Here is a 23,108-nt window from a genome sequence, read left to right on the forward strand (position 1 = left end):
ATTTTGTGCTACCTATGGAAAACTCTTTTCTAACATAATGATACAGGCAGGTAGAAGTACAAAGATGGAAAAAATATATCACGGAAACATAAAAGCAAGAGTGGCTTCAGAGGAAAGAAAATTACTGGGGGCAAAGGAGAACATTATATAATGATTAAAAGGTGAAGCTACCAAGAAGATAGAGCAATCTTAAATGTATACACATTAATCAAAAGACCTGCCAACTATGTGAAGCAGAGAGAGAAATCCATATACAGCTGGAGAGGATAACACCCTTCTCTCAACAACAGACAGAACAACTAGACAGAAAATCAGAAAGGATCTGGAAAATCAACAATACCATCCACTGAGAGAATCTGATGGACATCCATGAACTGTTCTCTTAAAAAAAAAAAAAAAGGCGGGGGGGAGAATATGCATTCTTTTTAAGGGTCCACAGATCATATGCCAAGACAGGACTAATACTGGGCCATAAAACAAACCTCATATGTAAGAAATGAAATCATTCAAAGTTGTTTTTTCCAAACATAATGGATTCAAACTAGGAAGCAGTAACAGGAAATCTCTCAATGCTTGGAAACTAAGCAGTGCACTTCTGGGTAGACCAGGGGTCACAGAAAGTCTCAAAACAAGAACATACATAACTGAATGAAACTGGAAGCTCCCCATGTCACAGTCAGTGGAACAGCCACAGCAAGGTGGAGAGGGAAACTCAGAGCACCAGGAGCATATGTGAAAAAAGCTCCCACCCAACAACTGGAAAAACAGCTGGTAAGCAGAGCTAAAGGGAGCAGCAGCCGAGAGCAATGCCATTAAGACAGAGGCCGAGGATAAGGGTCAGGAAACAGAACCCCTGTCTCCAAACTGACAAATCTCCAGCAAGACTGAAAAAAAGACACACGTTACTGATATCAAAAATAAAACGGGACATCACTAGAGACCCAACGGAGATAAAAAAAGATAGCAAGGGAAAACTATAAACAACTCCACATACAAAAACTTGATAAATTAGTTTAAAAGGATCACTTTTTAAAAAACCTTGAACCACCACAACTCACCAACGTGTAACAGATTATTTATTTTGTTCTTAGTTGTCACTGGTTACCGTATCTTTATTTATTTATTTTTATGTGATGCAAAGGATCAAACTCAGTGCCTCACACGATCTAGGCAGGGGCTCTACCACTGAGCCACAGCCCACAGCTATCATGGAAACTGAGTTTATAACTCATAACTCCCCCAAGAGAACTCTGACTTAAGTTCCCTACTTCACACAAAATTTAACTCAAAATGGACCACGGGCATTGAGAGCATGAAAAGACATGCTGCAGATAGGGAGGAAACGCCCGACAGAGGAGGAACATCTACAAGATGTAAATAACTTAGCATTCAACAGTAAAAGAAGAACAAACCCAAACCCAGATCATCCAATTAGGAAATGGGCAAAAGACATGAAAATATTTCACCAAGAAGACACAGAGATGGCAAATAGGCACATTCAAAAATGCTCAACATTATTAGCCATTTCAGAAATGCATATTAAAAACACAATGAGCCCTTATTCCAAACTCAATTCTCACCTTCTTCCCAACATACCAATGACTGGACTCTCTCAAATACCTTGTCCAAGAAAAAGGGGGAGGGTTACAACTGACCACTGCTACAAAAACAGAGCAGAACATGGACCCAGACGACGGTCTTCTGATGAATCCTCAAATCGGATATATATTCTAGGCACCATTATTTTAAATGACTTGTGGTATTAACATACAACTCAAAATCCCGTTCTAGATACTTAGGCAGGTTCCATCTTTCGTTGTTATATGACATACCACATCTAATATTGATGTTGAATTTCCAGGTGTGGTTCAAAGGATGTGAGTTCATTATTTTACTTTCATGGCTTTTGATGTGCTTCAAAAATAGCGTTTCTAGCAATCTATAAAAGCACAAGTGCCTACTTAACTATTACTGAAAATTATTTTCTATGTATAATCTCTAGATCCTAGGTTATTGACACCTTTAGATATTAATTTGTATGATGATCTACAGTTAGAAACCCATCAAGTAACTGATTAAACTCATCAGACAGACATGATGAGCTAAATCAGTCATTTGCCAGATTAAATTCCAAGCACCAGCAATGAACTGGGTGCAATCCCACCCACCACAGCAAGTGATAAGAGAAGCCCGTTAGGGACGCTGCTATATTAGCTAGAGCGGACGTGGACAAGTGGCTGGCCAGCACTCATCTTCCTGTCTTTGTGCCCTGACTTGGAGCAAGGGTCCCCCAAATGGTGGTCATTCTCATCCTCATGGCTAGTTGGAAAAGCAAGTCTGGGGTGCCTTCCCAAGCCCTGTCCATTCATCTTGTGGTCCTCCTGCCCTTGGGCCTCCGCAGATACACAAGTTCTGGCAGTGTGTTTCAGACCCCGAAGGTAATCACGAGGCCTCATGTGGGCTCTGAGCAGGTGGTCTTCCTTTACTCTTCCTGCATCACAGGCAGGAGGATGTGGAGAGGTTAGCAGGTGATTAGGAAAAGTGGCCCCGACTGCCCCCGCAGCTTCCTCAGTAGGAAACCTGAGAGAACAGGAGTGTGCGGTAGAGAGTAGGCATGCGCGCGACCCGCTGTGCATGGCCCCATCTGGCAATCAGCGGTCAAGATTCAACCGGCCACTACCAACTATCAATCCAGTCTGGAGGCGGGGCGGGGGGGGGGTGGGGGAGCACTTCATAGCTTCGTTACCTCGGTGAGATAAAAGGATGCAGCTGACAATAAAATCAGAATGTCCACCTGCTTTCCACCTGCTCTGAAAAATAATCCCAATGAAACTGTTTCTTCCTTGCTTTGAGATCTAAGTATATTTTTCTTAATAATTGAGGAGGTTCAAAACTTATTTAAAACAATTTTTGGTACTGAGGACTGAGCCAGTGGTGCTTCACCATTGAGCTACATCCCCAGCCCTTTTTATTTTGAGACAGGGTCTCACTAAGTTGCTTAGGGCCTCATTAAGTCACTGAGGCTGGCTTTGAACTTGTAATCCACACCTGCCTCAGCCTCCCACACTGCTGGGGTTACAGGCATGTGCCACTGTGCCTGGCTTCAAAACTCTTAATATTGACAGAAACTTTTGTCCCTACCTGCAGGACACCTTGGGGCTAGTCTCAGTATGCACAAGGACACAGTCAGGCTGATGAAGATTTGCAGATGACCATCCTCTGCTTATGGGCCAGCATCTTACCTGCCAACTTGTCTTTACTGACCTGGCTGTATAACTCGATTGCAAACTGACCACGTACTTACCACAGAGTGGGTGGGCAAGCAGGAGTTAGGATTTGACAGTGGAGCTGGGTTTTACAGAGGCCACACAGCCTCCATGTGGAGCGCATGCCCATGCACACCTCACCAGGGGCATGCCGCCACCGTGCTGTTCAGTGTCCTCGGGTTAACGCAGGAATTTAGCCTGCACAGTCTGCTTTTTTAGTTCAACTCCCGTGCCACTTTTCCCTACATGAAAACTATACAACACTATTTTCCTGTGGTCTAAGCCACCAGGAAATTTGAGTTCAATTTAACACTTAAAGGTAGAGACTATCTATTTCAGGTTTCTGTCTGGGATAGTGTTGTAAGTTTAAAAAACACATAAAACATAAAAAAGCTAAAAGAGTTATTCTTTCTAACTTTTACTCACTGTTTGTATGTGCTTTAATAACTACTGCTCATCTGTTTTAAAAGGAGATGAGGTATGAACTATAGAGTGCCCGCTCACTTGCTCTAAGTAGTACATAAAGGAATTGCCTGACACTAGCTTGAGACAGTTGATTTGGTTCTCTCTCTCCCATTTAAAACATTTCATTTCCACCCAAAAGAGTCATGTCAGAGGAGTTCCAGTGCCTTAGCAATGGTCTCTGCGCACAGGCAGGTCATGGTGGCCGTGACCTGCTGCTAATACCTGGCAGGGACCATGCTGGACAATCTCTAGGGAATCACCAACTACAGCAGGAGTTTGCTCCTCTTCTTTTGACTAAGAGTCTAAATGGGACGAGTAAATAATAGAGACGTGATTTGCCTGGGTCAGAGCTAGCCTTGCAAATCTGTATCCTACACTCCATCTGTTTTGAAATGTACCCACATGTGAATATGATAGGCCAAAACGTACCCCCAAATATGAAGAAAACTCTGCAGGAGCTCTTTAAGCCAAAATAAGTACTGTTTTCAAGCCATGTGTTGTAGCTGTGGCTGGACGGCCTGTCTTTATTTAATGTGATGCCAACGATGGAACCCAGTGCCTCACCCTGGCTAGGCGAGCGCTCTGCCACGGTCACAGCCCTGCCCTGTTATCCAAAAGCTCGCAGTCACTGTCATGCCATTCCGCCTCCTCAGGCTCCGCATGGAGACGGCTGGACAGAAGTGAGGTAGGACTTCCCGTTATGTGAGGGGATTTTAGTCCTACCTCAGGGAAGGGACTCGTCTTGATTTTGCAAAAGCCCATTCTGTTTTGTTCCCGCTCTCCTGCACCACGCAGAACCAGTAAGGGACCAGGAAAATGGGCTGTGTGACCAAAGCGGCAGAGTCCCCAGAGGGCAACTCTTTCCTGTTTTCATAAGACTATTACACCCAGTTAGATTTTTGATTTGTGTATTCTAGAAAGAAAAGCATACTCCCTTCCAGGCATCTCCCTCCCTGCCCGCACTGATGGACCTGGGGTGCACCTCCCAAGGACACCCACTGGCTGCGCCCCACGTGGGATCCAGACCACTGGGACTGTGGTAACTCAGACTGACTCAATAGCCTGGGGTGTGGACTCTCCCAGGTGACGTCACCACTGTTGGCCCCTGGACTACAAGTCTGGGTAGCCAGGCCTTAAGAGACAGCCTGTACACTCTCTTTTAGGGGTGGCCTCCTCTGTGTGGCCCGTCACTGTATTTCTTGAGAGCAAGCTGAGCACAAAGGGCCTGCTTCCCAAGAGCTCACATCAGCCCTTCTCTGCTCCCTCAGTCCAGCCTCACGGGCTGCCCCAGGCAGGTAGGCTAGATTTAATGCAGGACTGGGTGTCTTTGCCTGGGGTCCTACGGAAGCAAAGCAGGAGAGGATGGAGGAGCTACCAAGCAGGCCTCAGGCCCCACAGTGCTGAGCGCAGCAGGCAGTGGATGGTGGATGGCAGCGGGGTGAGCCATCAGGTGTGCGGCCCCTGGGATGCTCCCCGTCAGGACAGGGCACCGCACTGTGGCCTGCACACTCCGCCCCTCAGCACTGTAGCCTGCGGGTGTCCCAGGTCTTCAAGGACTTCCGCTCACCCTGACTGCTCATCTTCTGGGCCCCAGGGCTTATGCAGGTCAACAATTTCTAATTTGCAACTCTGAAATCCAAAAAACCCTCAGATTTTTTTTTTCTCCTTAACCCCCCCAAAATTCAGAGGTAGAACTTCTATGATGAAGCTTTTAGGGTGGAAACCTGAGCTGAACGGAGGCGAGGCTACTTACATCAGGAATCCCACGGCACATGCCTGGCACGCCTTTTCAAAATTCTGAATCCCTGAGGGCTACATCTACTCGCCCCTGGTGTGGCCTTGCCTGTGCCCATGAGCTTTACTGCTGCCCTGGACATCGCTGGACCAAGGCTACGCCCAACACTGTCACTGCCAGAGCTGCCCCTCTGAAACCTTTGCCTCCCAGCCCAGCTTCCCGACCTCTCTGCACCTCTGGGCGCTTCCCCCCACCCCTGCACCTGGACCTCCTGGACCTCTGGCGCCTGCCCCCCACCCCTGTGCTGGGCTCATTGCACTCCTTTGTCCCCCACTTGTGAGGGCCTCTGGCAAAAGGTCCTCCCCAGCCACAGTCCCGCACTCTCTGCTCTCCTGCCGGTGTGCCTGGGACGCACACTCCTGTGGCTCTCTGCTTCCCTGTCCTGCAGGACTCTGTCGCCATCTCAGTCCCCCTACCCAGCTGCTCCTCTTCACCTGGAGGCGCAGAGTGCAAGGCTGGCAGGGCTGCTGGTACTGCCTCAGGGCTGTCTGTGGACACGTCTCGTGGCCCAGAGATCCCCAGAGGACAGCGATTTGGAAGGTGACTACACCACACCTCTTCTAGTTTCTGTTTACACCTTACCTTGGTCTCAGTAAGTGACTACTAATTCAGACAGAAAGTCGCCTACACCTGCCTGTCACCTCCTCATCTCTACCAACTCCCGGTGTCCCCATGCTGGGAATCCCGAGCTCGCCCTGCCTGACTCCTCGGGCAGCTGGCTTCATGCTTCCCTCCTCAGGAGGCTGCAGGCTAGAGGCTGGAATCACAGACTCACACCAGCTCGGCTCCATGTCCCCCTCATGGCACCTTCATTACTAGACCGAGTTTCTTCCCTGGAAAAACGGTGTTAAGGCAATGCCAGTCACCAGGGCGTGTGGCAGGTGTGGGGTCTGGAATGCCATCGAGCCTGGATGTCCTTTTGACAGGAGAGGTTTCGCACACCATTTGTTCTTTTTTTTTTTTCACTAAAAATATCACGGCACTAAGGAGAGAAATCGCAGGCATTAGAAGATGGAAAGGTGGCCTACACATTCTTGGATGGGCAGTTTCTATAGACATGGCCACACTATTCAAAGTGATCTACAGAGTCAATGTGATCCCTTCAAAATACTAATGGAATTCTTCACAGAACTAGAAAAAGTAGCACTAAAATTTGTGTGGAAGGACAAAAGACCCAGAACAGCCAAAGCGACTCTGGGCTGTAAGAACAAGGCTGGAGGTATCACAATGCCCAACCCCTAATCACACTACAGCATAGTAACCAACAGCGTGGCACAGGCCCCCAAATAGGGGAGAAGACCAATGGACAGCACGGAGACAGCCACACAGACGCAGGGCCAAGCGCAAGTTAGAGAAGAGAGCCTCTCCAACCAACAGTGCTGAGGAGTGGGTATCACGTTTGGAGAGCAAGCAGACCCTCCCGCACACAGATCGGCTTAAAGTGGGAGACGTGAGCTGACTCGGACAGCCAAGGGCTGAATGTCTTTCATGTACAGAAGCTAGAGAGAAAAAATAATGAAAAAAGGGGCCTCGGGAAAGCAGCAGGGAGGACAGTGGTGAGAGGAAGGGACCAGGGCAGGGGGCGTGGGTGACGGGGATGACGGCAGCTGAGGTGCATTCCGCCTGGTGGACACCCCACAACGAACCCCACCTGCATGTGGTCACAGCACCAGGGGAAGAACAGAGCAGGAGCGGCTGCGGAGGGGGGAGGGGCCGAGGGAAAGGCGGCGGGGCCGGCAAGGGCAAGCAGCGGGGAGCGGGATGGAACCGTGACTTCTCGACAGGCCCACCAGGAGGTTCAGCACGCTGATAAAACACCATCAAAGCAAAAATGCTACCGTACCATATGTACATTTTTTTTGTTGTTGTTAAAAATTAAAGAACACAGACAATTACAGGTTAGGAGCAAATGTCTGCACTACACACGCTATCTTGAAGTTATTCTCGAAGCCAGTTACCTGGTCTCCAGTCCTAACACTTGGCAGAAACTGCACCAAGGTCACACATGTCCTGATGGCCAGGTTCCGTGGGACCCCTGCTCTGGCTGGCCTTGAGGGTGTGCTGACCGCATGTGACTTCATCTGCTTTCCCACTGGCTGGCTACCTCCTGGCAGGCCTGTCCCCTCAACAAGCTAGGGACAGCAGCACTTTCCTGCCTGCCAGGAACCTGCGAGGTAGCTACCCTCAGCACGGGGGTGGGGGGGCGTGGGGGGCTAGTCTAGGCTACGCTCTGCGGTAGCAAGTGGCGGCTGAGGGGACTTTCTCTAAAGCCGCCCAGCTGGTCAGCTGCAGAGGCAGGGTTGAATCAGGCCTGCCTGAGGGTGGGACCTGGCCTCTCCCTGCCTTTGATACCACCGCCCACCTGACCACCAAAGTTGGAAACAAGAATAGCCACAGATGCCACCGTTCATCAGCGCATTGAGAACTGACTGCGCCAGGCGTGGGGCTTTCTCTGCTTGTAACCTTCAACCCAGCAATGGCCTCTGCCTAGAGTGTGTGTTATGGTGGGAGAGACCACAGAAGTGCAGAATCTGGTGACCAATCAGCTATGCAGCTACGTGATCCCTGCTGGGCCAACGTAGGGGCACCCCAGGGGAGGAGGGGACAGAAAGAACAGACGGCCGCAGGTCAAAGCCAGGGAAGGCAAGATCAGGGAGATCAGCACACGAACTTGAAGGGAGTCGCTGAATGTCCCCAAGAGCTAGATATTACAAGGATTTTTGTTTGAGATCTGGGGTGGGGACAATGGTTCTAAAAAGAGCGTGTTCACCTTCCAAGTAAACACGACCATGCTCCCGGTGTCTGTGAGGGTGGGCACGGCTCTCTCCGGCTGAATGCCCCTGGTCTCACGACACACTGCAACTCCAAGATCCATATCCGCCTTTCAAAGTTCTTTTTTTTGTAGTACTGGGTGGAACTGGGGCTTGGTGCCTGCTAGGCAAGGGCTCCGCTGAGAAGCTACATACCTTCTGAAACAGGTGACCAAGGCTGTATGCAGAACTCTAACGCAGGGCTCGGCAAACTTGTTCTATCAGAGGCCAGACAGTAAACTTCCAGTATTGTGGGCCAGACTGTCTCTGAGGTGACTGCTCAGCTCTGCCACTGCAGCAAGAGGGCAGCCACGGACAGTATGGAAACCAAGGCCTATGGCTGTCTGCCAAGAAAACGTCATAAAACAGGCGCTAATCCAGCCCACTCCAAAGTAGAGTGGAAATCCTATTTTTGAGTTAAAAGACAGATGATCTCCATTTTACCACTGTTGTATTATCATAGTAATACAATAATCACAGGCAGATGGAAAGGAAGATAATAGATGCCCAAGAAATTTCTGACTGTGAGATGCAATCTAAGCTACATAAAGCCGTCTTTCTTAACAAACGGATACACTGTGATGTTACGGCTGACGCCCTCACAGGAGAGAATCTGAGCTGCAGAACACCCGCTAGGGAAGCTGCTCGTGCTGACCACGACTCCAAACTCACCCTGGCTTCCCCTCACATGCCCTGCTCCTCTGACAGTGGGGACAGACACCGATTACCTTTGCTTTTTGACAATGGCGATGGCGGCTGCTCTGTAAACACTTCTAGGGGTGGGGAGTCATGGTGCTCGAAGTCTTTGTCCATGGCTTCTATGAGACTCGTGATGTCCGAGTCCTCTGAGCTGTGCCGGGTGCTGCTGGCACGGTCGGGGTGGGCGGGAGACGGCCTCTCAGGCTGAGGCTCCTGGTGCTGAGGCACTGGTGGCGGTGGTGGTGGCTGAGCATGCTGCTCTAGAGGGCTGTGGCCGTGCTGCTGGCCGCTGTGCTGGTTCTGCTTTGCCCCTCTGGACCTTCTGCCCGCTGCATGGCCCTGGGGCGCTGCATGTGCCTCAAAGGCTAAGGGGCTTGTTTTGCTTGCTGGCTGCGAGGAGGCGGCTTGTGCAGAAGTCCGGCTCGAGGTACCTGAACTGCTTTTGGCTCTGACGTTTTCCACGTCAGCTGAGTTTCGACTGCTGTGGCTGCCGTGTGGGTGGACTGATGGGCCACACTGCTTGTGATTCCCTGCACCAGGCCGGGATGACGAGCCGCCTGCTCCACAGAAGCCCCTACCATGACTGGGGTCACAGCTGAGGGTATTCAAGCTGCAAGAAGGACCACCACAGATCAGTAAAGAGCGACCGACAAAATCTAGTATTAAAAGAACTTATTTCATCAGCACAGACATCACGTATAGAGACCAAGGGAAAACCATCAGGAGAGGGATGATTTCCACGATTTTCTAGGTTCTATTTTACCTGTGAAGTTACTGGTCAGAAGCCAGTGATCTAGAGGGTATCTGAACCCTCACCAGTACAATAAAGATGTGGCATCTGGCATGAAGTCTTAGTAACCAAGTGCCACACAGGGTGTTACATAACTAGAAATAAGATTTTCTTCTTCCCAAGCGGAAAAGAAGACATTTGTTTTGTTTTTCTGGTAATCACATCAGCCAAATCTATGCGTACTAGAGAACTGATTGCCAGTGTGTGACATACTTTCCTTCAGATGAAATACCAACAATTCTCCTGAGGTCAAATGGCCTTCCCACATCAAATGGCGGGTTCGAGGCCTCAAAGGATAGTCGCCTTCGAAATGGCTCCCAAATTCCTTGAGCTTCCAAATAGGCTGTTCCAATTACCAAGAGAAACAGTGCACTGCAGGGGGGCAGAAGGTGGACAGGAGGGTTGTTTGTTAGTGCAAGAGAACCAAGATCAGCTATTAAGCAGCTTATGGTACAGCACAGCATGATGTAAAAACAAAGATGTCAGTGGCAATTCTTAATGGCATGGCCAAAACCAAGATGTTATGGATGAAAGTGTGCACACCAATTTTTACAAAAGACAATTTTATGTGGTCTTTATATGAAGGAAATAATTATCTGTCTTAGAATAGATAACCTGGAGGATAATTTTTCTTTTGTTGAAATAAATTTGAGTTGCAACTCTCTGGGTCAACTTTTCCCCTTAAAGGATGTGTGAGGTAACTGTGTGAACTAGTTCAGAGGAGGATATATGTGATTCTCAAAAATACACAAAGAAATATGTTGTTAAAAAATAGGATGCTGGGGACTGGGGTTGTGGCTCAGTGGTAGAGCGCTTGCCTGGCATGTGTGAGGCACTGGGTTCGATTCTCAGCACCACATATAAATAAATAAAATAAAGGTCAAATAAAATAAAAATAAAGGTCCATTAACAACTAAAAAAAATAGGATGCTGAGGGCTTACAAATATTTACAATCAGTTCATGTTGCTTAGGCATATAATTAAGTAAAGTGTATATGTCCAAATCTAGCAAATCCCTGGCAAATTGTGTTTTTTTAACGGAATTGATATGCACTTCATTTGACTGTCAACTCTCAAAGGTAAAGGCCTGTCCACGCCCCGAGAAGGGCGGGGTTCTAACCGCTTCCACCAGCTCGGCAGTGGAACGAAGGCAGAGCTGTGTTTGCTGGTGGCACGCCCTAGCTCTCAGAAAAGTGACTGGCACACAGCGGAGACTTGATAAGCCATGTCCAGTAATGAATGAAAACCACCTCAAAAGAAGACACGGTACCTCATTATTCCTGAGATGATGATGTACAGAGCCAGCTCCCAGTTGGGCCTGGGGAGGGCCTCTGCACAGGTGGCTAGCATGTGGTACGGAAGGGATGCATTTAATACGAATGCAAATTCAGAGCCACTTGTTGTTACAAACTTCAGCTCACGAATCACTCTAGAAGCCGTGAAATCAGGAGTAAACCTAGAACAGAAAAAAGGCAGTGAGGTGAGGTTAAAACAGCAATAGCAGACCACAGCAGGTTTCGCCGGATGCCGGCCGCACGGCCCTTGACCCGCAGCACAGAACCTCAGGCTGGTCCTTGAGAGGCCGGCAACAGGAACACTGCATTCTGTGGATAAGTCTGAGAAATGCCTAAAAAAGAACAATCATCAGCTTCTCAGACAGGAATTCAGAAAGTGGCGTCTGAGCTTTTTTGCCTTTCCTCATCTTTAATCTAGGCTACTTTTCCCAATAATGCCTTAAACAAGACAAAAACACGCCTGAGGCCGGGGCTTGCTTCTCATTGCCTGCAGCTTGGCTTGCTGTCAGAATCGTCTCCTTTCTTGTTCCCTGTGCACACCTGGAGGGCAGGTGTCTCATTACCTTATTGTACTTTTAGGTCAAGAATTACATGTAGTAATGTAGCCACTTATTAAGCATCAATGAGGAGTCCAAAATTATTATTCAATTAAGGGGAAAGAGGTTAAACTTTACAATTAGTTATCAATTGTTAAATATGCTGCAACTAGATGAGTGTAGTGGTGCATGCCTATAATCCCAGTGGCTTGGGAGGCTGAGGTAGGAGGATCCCAAGTTCAACAGCCTCAGCAACTTAGCAAGGCCCTAAGAACTTAGCAAGACCCTGTCTCAAAATAAAACAAAAAGGGTGGAGGATGTGGATCAGTGGCTAAGTGCTCCTGGGTTCAATCCCCAATACCAACAACAACAACAAAAACATCCCCAAACATTGCAAATATTATTGATTAGGCATTTTTAACTGAAGTACCATCCATTCTTAGACTGCACATGAAAAACTATATACACATGGTGCAAGTCTCTGCTCTGTGGCTGGGACACGGAATTCATGCCAGCATCTTATGCTAAATAATTTTGCAGTTGGTTTCTAAGATTATCTATCTGATCCACTTGGGAGACAGAGAAAGTTTTATGACTTTGAAGACAAAGATGTAAAGATTTTAGCTGAAGATTAAGTAAAAAAAACAAATCAAATGAATAATTGTGGATAAAGACCTTTTGCTATCTGTAAATATGAAAACATCTTTCTTTGCAGTGTCTGACCAGTATAAAAGGAGCTTGAGGCAGGAGGATCTCGAGTGCAAAGCCAGCCTTAGAAATGGTGAGGCACTAAGTAACTCAGTGAGATCCCGTCTCAAAATAAAATACAAAATAGGGCTGGGGATGTGGCTCAGTGGTTGAGTGCCCCTGAGTTCAGTCCCTGGCACAAAAAAAAGACAGAAGTCAGTTACTCATTATACTGCACCTTAAAAGAAAATACTTACAATATGATTATGTCCTTAGAGGCATTGGCACTTAGTGAAAACTCTTGACAATTAACAACTTTAAAGCCATATCCCTCACATGAGTATCCACTGATTTCAATGGTTTCTATGTGGATTTGAAGTTGACCTGTATTCTCTACTTTAAATGTTCTTTTCAATGTGAAATTTGGTTCTCTTAGTTTTAAACCTAAAGGAAGAAAAAAAATAAGAAGTGAGGATAAATGTTGCTATCAAAGACTCCTGATGCAAATGATAAGCACATACTTCATAAACTACTGTATCCCACATGCCAAGGAGACCAGCTGGCACCCAGGTCTCATCAGGAAGCACTCCAATTTGCTATGTCATGCTAGATGGCAAAAGTTTTATTACGCTTTACTTTTTACCCTTAAGAGTAAATTATCTAAGGTAGGTAAAGAGTATTGATACTTTAAATCTTTTAATATCCAAGTCAACAAGCATGAACACAAGACCCAGGCTTCCCTCAATGGTTTAGGCACCCATCACTACTAACTACACAGGTGTGCATCTGGGGAGATGTCCTTGCTTTTGGAATTATCTGCTGTTGAAAGCATGTGCTGCAATTTGTGCCCGCAGCACTGTCAGGGATACTCACTGTCTGTACAATCTTTTAGCAATGCTTCTGTGATTTTGAAGCGTAAGGAGCTTCCTGGGCCTGGAAGCTTGCCTGCCACCCTCAAGTTCTCAGTTGTTCCTTGTCCCTGGACCATTACAGCATCCATCACAGTCAGGTTATTTCTAGATGAGAACAAGAATTACAGATTTTTTTACCCATTAAATCTGCACAATCTTTTTTTTTTCAATTTTATTTTTACAGACTGCATTTTGATTCATTGTACACAAATGGGGCATAACTTTTCATTTCTATGGTTGTGCATGATGTAAATTCACACCACTGGTGCATTCATACATGTACGTGGGGTAATGTCGTCTGTCTCAGTCACTAACTTTCCTTCCCCTGCCTCCTCCCTGCCTTATTTCCCTCTACACAATCCAATGTTCCTCCATTCTTCTTTTACCCTAAATCTTGCACAATCTTTTGATCTATAATTTCTACAGTTATGACGTACAAATTAATACATGGAATTTAAGGGTGAAAAATTTTAAATACATAGAGAAGAGCAAAAGTTTGTCATTCTTAAGGGTCACACATGATACTTCAGTAACATACTACTCACCATTTTTAATGATAAACTTAAGGACTTTGATGTAAGTACTAAAAAATCAACCCACAACTATAGCACAGAACCTACCTCACTATGATTAGTGAAGAAACTGTTCTGTTGTGAATTGGAGTAAACTTTACTTTGACAGATTTCTTTTCTCCAGGTTTCAAAATGAGGTTTAAAATTAAATGTCGAGACAGGCCCTCTGTAAATCCTGTTGAACTTTGCAGTGGATGAGCCTTGAATCATTGGGTAAACAAAGAGCAGTCATTAACACATTCTCTGGAAAAATGTGCCTTTCCCCTTACCCCATCTAGAGCCCCGCAGCATTTCAAACTGATTAAACACGCAGGTGACTGCACCCTTCATGGTTTAGACACTGGATCGGGGAACCAACGATGGGCTTCATGTTCTGCATACAGCCCACCAATGGGCTTTGCCCCCAGGCCACCAAAATCCTCAGGTCTGCATGAGGCATTTGTTCCACATACAGGTATTTTTCATCTTTAATTTTTTTTTTTTTTTTTTTTTTTTTTAAATACAACACATAGAAAGAAAAGGACACAGACCTAAGATGAACAGCCTGATGCATCAGCACAAAGGAAACGGGCACAACCAAGGATCAGCACCCAGGCCGGGTACTGCCCGGTCACTGCGGTCAGGCTCCCTTGGGTGGGACCATCTGCAGAGGCTCCAGGTGCAGCAAATGTCTATGTGCAACAGTATTTCCAATTCATAGCGGTCTCTCCTTGAATTTCATTTTGAAAACTAGGCACATAATTGCTGATTCGTAAACACTTGATTTAAAGGTTAAAGTGTAGCTCAATTTAGTATCTAAAATATTACTTTTTGATGGCCAATAACAAATAAGGTTAAAAAAATATATATATTTTTTTAAAAATTAAAGAACCCATATTCACATGTAAAGATACACTTCTGATTTTTAAGATCAAGTTCACACTTTCTGGGAGAAGAGCTGGCAATACTTGGCTACCACGGAGCCTCATCCTTAGTACTCTTTTAAACATTTTTTGAGACAGGGTCTCATTAAGTTGCTTAGGGCTTCCCTAAGTTGCTGAAGCTGGCCTCAAACTTGTGATCCTCCTGCCTCAGCCTCCTGAACTGCCGGGATTACAGAAGTGTGCCACCACCCCTCTCTCAGGTATATTTTTATCACACTCTTCAACCAAAATCATACATCATGACATTGAATGAAGTAGACATAAGAATCTACTTGTTTGTTAAGTCAGAGAGCCATTAAAGAGATTTGCAAAAATGTGAAACAACCCATTCTTGCAACTAAATTTTTTTAAAAAATGTTATCTATGTTAAATGGAATAGGTTTGTTATTTTAAGTGAATGAAATCAATCTTTTAAAGCTCTCCCAGTTTTAATTTCTAATCTAGTAAAATATTAAAAGCTATAATTCATAAACAAGAAACCTCTCTGGGTTCCTTAATTTTAAGACTGTAAGGGAGCTGCAGGACCAAATATTTTGAGAACCACAATTCTGTAGAAAGCTGGAATAGAATTTATAGAATTTATTCTAAGCTTATATCAGGATCTCCCCTAGAATTTCCTTAGAATGAATACACACACACACACACACACACACACACACACACCAGAGATTGAACTTAGGGGCACTCGACCACTCAAGTCACATTCCCAGCCCTATTTTGTATTATTTAGAGACAGGCTCTCACTGAGTTGCTTAGTGCCTTGATTTTGCTGAAGCTGGCTTTGAACTCGGGATCCTCCTGCCTCAGAATCCCGAGCTCTAGGATTACAGGCATGTACCACTGCGCCTGGTTAGAATGAATTTTTGAGGTCTAGAGTGTTCATTCGTTTTTCCATGTAGTGCCCAGTTCAATGTATTGCATCTTGCAAATACTACTTGCATGCAGTGAAGGAGAAAAAATGAATATTAGTTCATTTACTTCTCATGTGTATTTTCTGTTTTAAAAGCAGAGGAAACAAAGTTCTGGTTATTCTTCTTGATAACTTACAGTAATAGCTGGTTGCTGGCATTTTATGGGTGGGAAAAGCAAATTACAAAGATTCCAAGAGAAAGGCCTGAAACTAGAATACATGACTGTCTAAACTTCAGTCTAGTGTTTCAGCCCTTAAAATGTGAAGCTATGGGAACAATCACAATATTTCAAGAACTACAAGATATCTGGTTTGACAAAGCAAATGAACAATTCCTCATCAGCAATCGATCACGAGGGATGATGGTAAAGACAAAGGTCCTGGAATCTGAGGGCACTAGATTCGAATTTGGCCCCAGGCAGAGGGCAGGGAGGCCAAGAGATGGTTGCTACTCTGCAGGGGCCTTGGCCGCCAGCGCTGCCTGCCTCCACAGCAAGGTCTTATACCAGGATGGTTAGTGGGCATCCAACCCAAATGAGAAAGAACAGCCTGGTCCCTAGAACAAAGCAGCTTGTGTGGGCACTTATTAATTCAGGATTACCCACTGAGCAGAAGCCGTGGACACTGCTGTGCCAAGTGTGAACACAGCTAGTCACAGCTCTTGAATTCAGGGAGCTTACGATTTTATTAGAACGCATCCAGAAAGAAAATTTAAATGACTGAGTTCAATAGTTTGATGCTTAATCAAAATAAATTATGTATTAGTATAAGCTTCATCTGTATATATAGTCTCAGAACTTCTGGTAGCTACTATGACAAACCTTCATGGATTTGTCATCTAATGCTCACAAAAAAGTAACCTTTTGCTTAGTGTGCCCCACCTTCATCTAAATCCTGCCCATTCTTCCCAGTTTCTCTGCCTTTAAAATAATTATTGGACTGCTCTGACTTCTTCAGTAACTCGCCCTTCAGCTAAACCTAAGGGCGGTCGACAGATTTCTTTCACACTTGCTCTGATGCTACATAGAGCAGCAGGCATCTGGATACTTACAGTGTTTCTGTAGACTTGAAATTCTAGTGTTCTCAAATCTAACTTTGCCACCTTACTCAAGTTAAACCTGAAATAAAAAATTTACAAAGACATCTTCATAAACAGCTTCATCATTATGGGGATTGTGGAATACCGATCAGGTTTATGTTTTACTTGCAAATTATCTTTCAGTAGATTTTGGGATCAAGATTACCACCTCAGTAGCTTTCAAAATGTTAAAGGCTGCAATTTATAATATCTTTAATATCTTGTTCACTTTTTACAATAAAAATGTTTCAAAGGTTCTAGCTGCTTTCTCTTTACAAATTTGTGAGGAGGGAGTTTCACACCGCCTGAGACTGAAATCTTTTCTAGATGCTTAATGCAGTATCAACCCCTCTCCCCAGACCTTTCTCTCAACTTTACAGATCCAGAATCTAAGTTAAATCTACTTATAGAAGTACGAGCTACAATACAGTTTTAATTAATCTCAATAAAGATGTGATGAAGCTTGAGTAACTTCTATATAATACTAGATAGAAACATTTTGACATCTAAAGCAATGCTTACCTTGAGACTAACTTATCTACAAAGACTGAAGGGTTGGAATATAAAGCCAGAGGAATAACCTGAACATAGACAGGAACATCTGCAGGATTTTCTAAGGTAATCTCTTCTTCCTTGAACAAAGCAATGAAACATTAGATGAAAGGTTTTACATTAAGAGTAACCATTTTATTAATTCTTATAGCAGCGGTGAGCTTATTGCCTTCTCATAGTGAGCAGAGGTCACTGCTGGAGGCAGAGTCTTGTTTGGAAGCCCCCTGTGCACGATGCTCAGTGCTGGCACCTGGCATTGTCTACCCTGTATTCACGATCTACCCACCATACACTCCTCTGAACTGCTAGACTCTGCAATGCCCAGTCCAGAAATACACAACTGGGTTTCAAGGTTATTAAGAGAACTGCTTTACAACCCCAGGGCACATTTCTAGAACCCAAAGTCACCTGGAATACTTACTGAAGAGCAGTTTGTGTTGGTGAGCGGGAATTTCAAGTGCCGGGGGGAGCTAAGTATGGAAGGCCAGGAAAGCTCGGCAGTGATTTTTGATATGATATTTTTTTGAAGGTCTGTATTTACTTCAAATATAGCACTCAATCTAGAAAAACAATTTGTACGTAAGTCACTGTATCAAAATGAAAACACATTAGTGTTCTGAACGCAAGAAACTCTATAAGACTTGGAGTACTTGAGAAATTTGTCCTGGATGACCCTGAAAACCACACAGGTTTATCGGCTCTTCTATTTTATCAAGTTTTTAATGCCACATGATGATGTGTGTTTTGGTACACCGTGATCATCTGAATTGTTTCTGAACCAAGCGTGAAAAGGATGAAAAGTCTCAGGAACAGTTCCGATAGCCTTAGTGCAATCTGTGTAAGGCTTGAAAAGTCTTTTATACTTACAAATTCAGTAAGGAAAGCTGGTCTGCACCAGCCAACAGTTAGAAAAGACAGGCACATGAAGGTAGCATAGGATGTTATGGGATCCTAAAGGAGCTCATGCCTTGGGGGAAGATCTGGACAGCAGCAGCAGGGTCTGGGAATATCTTCAGTAGAACTAATGAGAAGCAGTGCATTGCTTGGCTTAGAATTCTTTTGCGCCTTGAGATAAACCCAAACAAAACCCTCACATATAATAAAGATGTCAGTAAAACGGAGGGTTCTGAGCAACGTTCAGACCCTCACTTGACTATTTCCCTACTTATGAGTGTTTACAAGCCAGCTGTCAGGGCTCCGAACTGATGACGAATGGGGCTACATCCCTGGGACCAAGCACCAAAAATACTAGCGGGTGGCCATCTTTGGCCACCGCAAGGAGCGTAGGCTTCATGAGACCAGTAACTGCCATTCCTCAACACACACAGTGAGGAGGGTACGCTCCGCAGGAGCAGGGCCGACGCGGCAGCACAGGGCAAGGCCAGCGTCCGGTGCGGTGAAGAGGTCCCTGGCTGCTGAGCCCAGGGCAGCACTGTGGTCACTCCTGCCTACCTGGTGTGAAGATCTGGACCTGCCTGTAGGTTACAAAGGAGAGCTTAGGGGAGCTCCTCACAAGTCTATCAGACATCTCCTTCACTCACTTTAACTACTTTGAAGTAAGAATTCAGCTTTCTTTTGACTTAAAAAAATTTCTTTGCAGCAGATAGTTTAGAGAAGACCCTCAGATTGAACTGGTAATGGTCTGAGAACTAGACAGTACTCCTAAGTTGAAATATCTTGGTTCTGACAAATATATTTCAAATTAGTCAATTGAGAAGAACTCTTCATTGTTTTATTATCAAAGACAAATGTTTTTCTCAAGAACATTAAAAGATCAGATCTCTATATCAACAAATAAGTATGCCTTTCTGCTGAATTCAGATGTGGTACTGATTTGCCCTGAGCACATTTTCAAGAATTTCTCTTTTTTTCCAGTACTGGGGACTGAACTCGGGGGTGCTCTACCACTGAGCCACACCCCCCAGTTCTATTTATTTATTCTTTAAAATTTTGAGACAAGGTCTAAGTTGCCAAGTCTGACTTCCAACTTTCCGTCCTCCTGCCTCAGCCCCCCAAGTCTCTGGGATTACAGATGTGTGGCTCCACGTCTGGCTGTCATCAGCACATTTTCTGTCTGCCAAAGACACAATGGGGAGCCATCTGACCTGGGCCCTGTGTGCCCTGCAACAACCCAGCACTTGGAAAGGAACACATACTAGGTCTCCTGCCCTGGGAGTGAAGCCAGGAATTCTTTCTTTGTCTTTCACAGGCCAGTGGCAGTAAGAATTTGCTTTCTTATGCGAATGACCATGCCCAAGGGGAACACAGTAGTTTCCTACATAAAGACAATTTCGGATAATTTCTTTGACTTTAAGAAAGTGTCTAAGGCAGAGGAGAAAGGAGAAAAGAGGCAGTGTGTTTATTTCTGAGTTGTGGTAATTTAAGATGCCTCCCTAACAACCTTCTGGAGATCAGGCCTATTTTCTTAGCTATACAGTGAAATAACCGCGTGGAAAAATACAGTGACATTCAGAAAGTCATGCTTTCAATCTGTGAAGACTGCTAAAATGCTCAGTGCAAACCCACTCACCTGTGGCCTGAACTCTCCTTTACTGCCATCCAGGCTTTGAACAGGCTCTGGTGGGAATCCCAGTCCGAATCCCACACGTCCTCCTGCATGGCCACTCCAGGCTGCACCTTGGGTTCAGCTAGGACAAGGAGATCAGGTTGAGGACTCGCGCCACACGCCACCCGCTAGCTCATTCCCCTTCAAAGGCCTCCATGTACCAAACGCAGGGATGGACTTTGAAAGTGGCAGCCTTTTGTGGAAAGAGTGTCTCTGGGGCGATGAAGGTGGGAGAGGAGCCGCAAGGTGACTTACATTTGGATAGGAAAGGCAAGCCGACATAGCAATGATCCCCACACTGCAGTCCAGGGTCAAAGTAAACGTTTGCGATCTACAAAGAGGCACAGGAGAACCATGACTCCCCAGTCACGGAAGGCCACAGAAACAAGCAGGCTCGGGGCATCTCAAGGTGGTGTTTCCAAACCTTTGACTTCTTCCCCGGCTCCAGGTCTTCCCTGTTACCCCGCAATCGTCTGTAGTAAAATCGCACATCTTCTGACAAAGATTGTATTTGTTGTATCTTTACCTTCTGTGAGAAGGAATTCATAATATTTAAACTTTGATGAACTATTTTCCCCTGAAGGAAAAAAAGAAGAAAGAAAGAAAACTCAAAATCAGCTGTATATGTCTGATTTTCTGAAGATCACACACTTTAGAGCCGATAAGCATATTTCCAGGAAACCACAGCCCAAAAGACAGTCATCAACTGATAATTTCTAAATTTATAATTGAGAGAAACCAAAAACAAAAGCCCCACCGAAACACCCCAGATCACTGTTGCTGTGGTTCCGGCATTTCACCAAGACACTTCAGGGAGGAGTCTTGAGAAGGAACGAACACAACATGGCCTCATGCTGACGCACTGAGAAAGCCTACCAGGCGGACAGAACAGTGGGGGACAGCACTCTGCGTGGGCGAGGCAAGGCTGGTCAACACTGAGGCGAGGCTGCCCCGAGCTACAAGTTTCTTGTTATTTTTGTGTCAAATTTTAAATTTAAAACGATTTAAATAGTCCTCAATAAAAATATTACAATCATATACTTTCTTTTGGTGAACATGGAATTTTATCTTTTTGCACACATGATTCTTATCCATTTAAAGAAGCCTCTGAAATGACAAATGTGCTTTTTTAACATTCAGTATTAAAAGATACTGAAGTTAAGGGAACGCACAGGTAGACAGCTGAATGACAGGCCCAACAGTTCTCATGTCCAGGCCAGCGAGAAAACACATCAGAAGGACCCCAGAGGGCAGGGTCCATGGGCCGAGATGGGCAGACCCTCAGGACAGTCCCTGGTGATGTGCTCCCTCTCCCCTCTCAGGGATGTGGTGGGATCCGAACAGGTAACAGAAACAAAGTTTCCTTTCGCAAGTCTACCAGAATAGAAAGTATTAAACACCAAGTTTCTTGAAATGTTCATTCTCAGATACTGTTTCTATCCTTCCTCTGACAAAGAGATTGTAAATTTGTAATTGCAAGCAAACATTTGGTCCTGAGATCATCTAAAGACATTTGAAAGCGTGACCTCAACAGCTCAAAACCGATGCCCTATTTTTACACAGATCCTTCCTCATTACTCCACCTATGGACCTTTTCTCTGTCACCTGCCATCACCTGAACTGATTACCCTCTTCTGGGATTTTACATCTTTGTTTTTTGGTGGTGCTGAGGATAGAACCCAGGGCCTCATTTGTGCTAGGCAAGTGCTCTGCCACTGACCCACCCCAGTCCCCTTCCAGGATTTAAGCAAAGCTTCAGGAGATGGCTGGCTAAGAAAGTAACTGGAGGAGAGAACAAGCTCTTTGGGATAAATCACTGAGTCAAGAGCTCAACATACAGTCAGTACGAAAGGAATGACAGAAAGGGGAAGTTTGAATTATGATCCAAGCTGAAATGTGCCCCACCTGTTAGCTCAACATTTACATCTTTAAGGAGCTCAACTGTGAACTTAGGTTCCTGTGGATGGAGGTAGAACTGTGTGTCTGTCTCCCACCTCACGGCGCTGTGCCATCCTCCAGAGACCGCGCCTCCTCCTTTTTCGTCTTCCCTGTTCTTGGAGTTCTGACTCCTCCAGTGACCTGTCAGTGTGACCTCTCCAGGACGCGCAGGCGCAGTTCAGTCGGTGGCCTGGAATGTCTCTCACCTCTGTCCCCTCCCCACCATTCTGTTCCTTCACCCATGCAGAATCTAATCTACCTCAGACAGCGCCTGCCTCAGGGGACAATGCCCGTCCTTTCCTAGAGGCCTCAGTCGCACTGGGAGGACCAACTGGTAATGAGATAGTTATTGCACAATATTGAGGACTACGAGAGAGAATTCCAAAATGTTCTAGAATCCGTAGGACAACTAATGTTATCTAGAGGGGTCAAACAATCTTCAGGAGTCTTTGGACTCCCGAACCTGTAAACACACCTAAAACATTTTGATCACAGTCAACAAAGTAACTGAAAATAATACTGATTCAGTTCAGAAATAAAGGTTTTAGTGTGTGTGTTTCCTATATCCAACTTTTTACTTTGGGGGGTTCTGGGGACTGAACTTGGGGATACCCGACCACTGAATCACATTCCTGGCCCTATTTTGTATTGTACTTAGAGGCAGGGTCTCGAAATAGAGACTGAGTTGGTTTAGGGCCTTGATTTTGCTGAGGTTGGTTTTAAACTTGCGATCCTCCTGCCTCAGCCTCCTGACCTGCTGGGTTTACAGGTGTGTGCCACTCTGTCCGGCCCCTCTATCCAATTTTATGTGCACAATCACACACACATTTATGCAGGCCTGCCTATGTGAATATACTGTTAGGCATTTGTACTTATTCATGATGAAATGTTCAACCTTGTTGGGCTTTGATGCAATCAAAGAAGAAATACTTCCTGGTGAATGTAATCTAGGTGGGCAATACCTTTTTTTAGCATTAAGAAAACAGAATAGTGTTGTTTGGAAATGAGTTTTTTTAAATTGGCTACACATGTGTGGCTAAACAATTTTTATTAAGCTAAATACAAACTGATTAAGTCTGGAAATTATTTGGATGGCACATAGTGACATTCTGACCTCATTTTATAAGCATCAGTCTGTAACTGCCCTTCTGGAACAAGGTGCACCTTTAAAGGACAGTGGAACCAATAGGAAAGAACTTTACCAGGTCCTTATATGAACACACGACCAGTGACTCTCCACATCACATACAACCACAGGAATGGGAAGTTACACTCCGTGTACGTTCGATATGTCAAAACACACCCTACTGTCATG

At 45.3% G+C, this 23,108-nt stretch overlaps 1 protein-coding gene across 1 annotated transcript in view; it reads right to left on the reverse strand.

The window, feature by feature from the left end:
* The window catches only part of TMEM131 (transmembrane protein 131), a 155,776-nt gene that overhangs the window by 15,841 nt on the left and 116,827 nt on the right, over positions 1 to 23,108 (reverse strand). Inside the window, exons 20-31 of the mRNA XM_079111313.1 lie at positions 20,280 to 20,432; positions 20,111 to 20,186; positions 19,820 to 19,937; positions 17,711 to 17,849; positions 17,260 to 17,369; positions 16,711 to 16,777; positions 13,875 to 14,026; positions 13,217 to 13,359; positions 12,601 to 12,787; positions 11,096 to 11,281; positions 10,039 to 10,197; positions 9,065 to 9,645 (exon numbers count right to left, since the gene is read on the reverse strand). Coding sequence (XP_078967439.1) covers positions 9,065 to 9,645; positions 10,039 to 10,197; positions 11,096 to 11,281; positions 12,601 to 12,787; positions 13,217 to 13,359; positions 13,875 to 14,026; positions 16,711 to 16,777; positions 17,260 to 17,369; positions 17,711 to 17,849; positions 19,820 to 19,937; positions 20,111 to 20,186; positions 20,280 to 20,432 — 2,071 coding nt within the window. The remainder of the gene's footprint in view (positions 1 to 9,064; positions 9,646 to 10,038; positions 10,198 to 11,095; positions 11,282 to 12,600; positions 12,788 to 13,216; positions 13,360 to 13,874; positions 14,027 to 16,710; positions 16,778 to 17,259; positions 17,370 to 17,710; positions 17,850 to 19,819; positions 19,938 to 20,110; positions 20,187 to 20,279; positions 20,433 to 23,108) is intronic.

The sequence above is a fragment of the Sciurus vulgaris genome (genome assembly GCF_902686455.1).
Source record: "Sciurus vulgaris genome assembly, chromosome: 14".
Classification (NCBI taxonomy): Eukaryota; Metazoa; Chordata; class Mammalia; order Rodentia; family Sciuridae; genus Sciurus; species Sciurus vulgaris.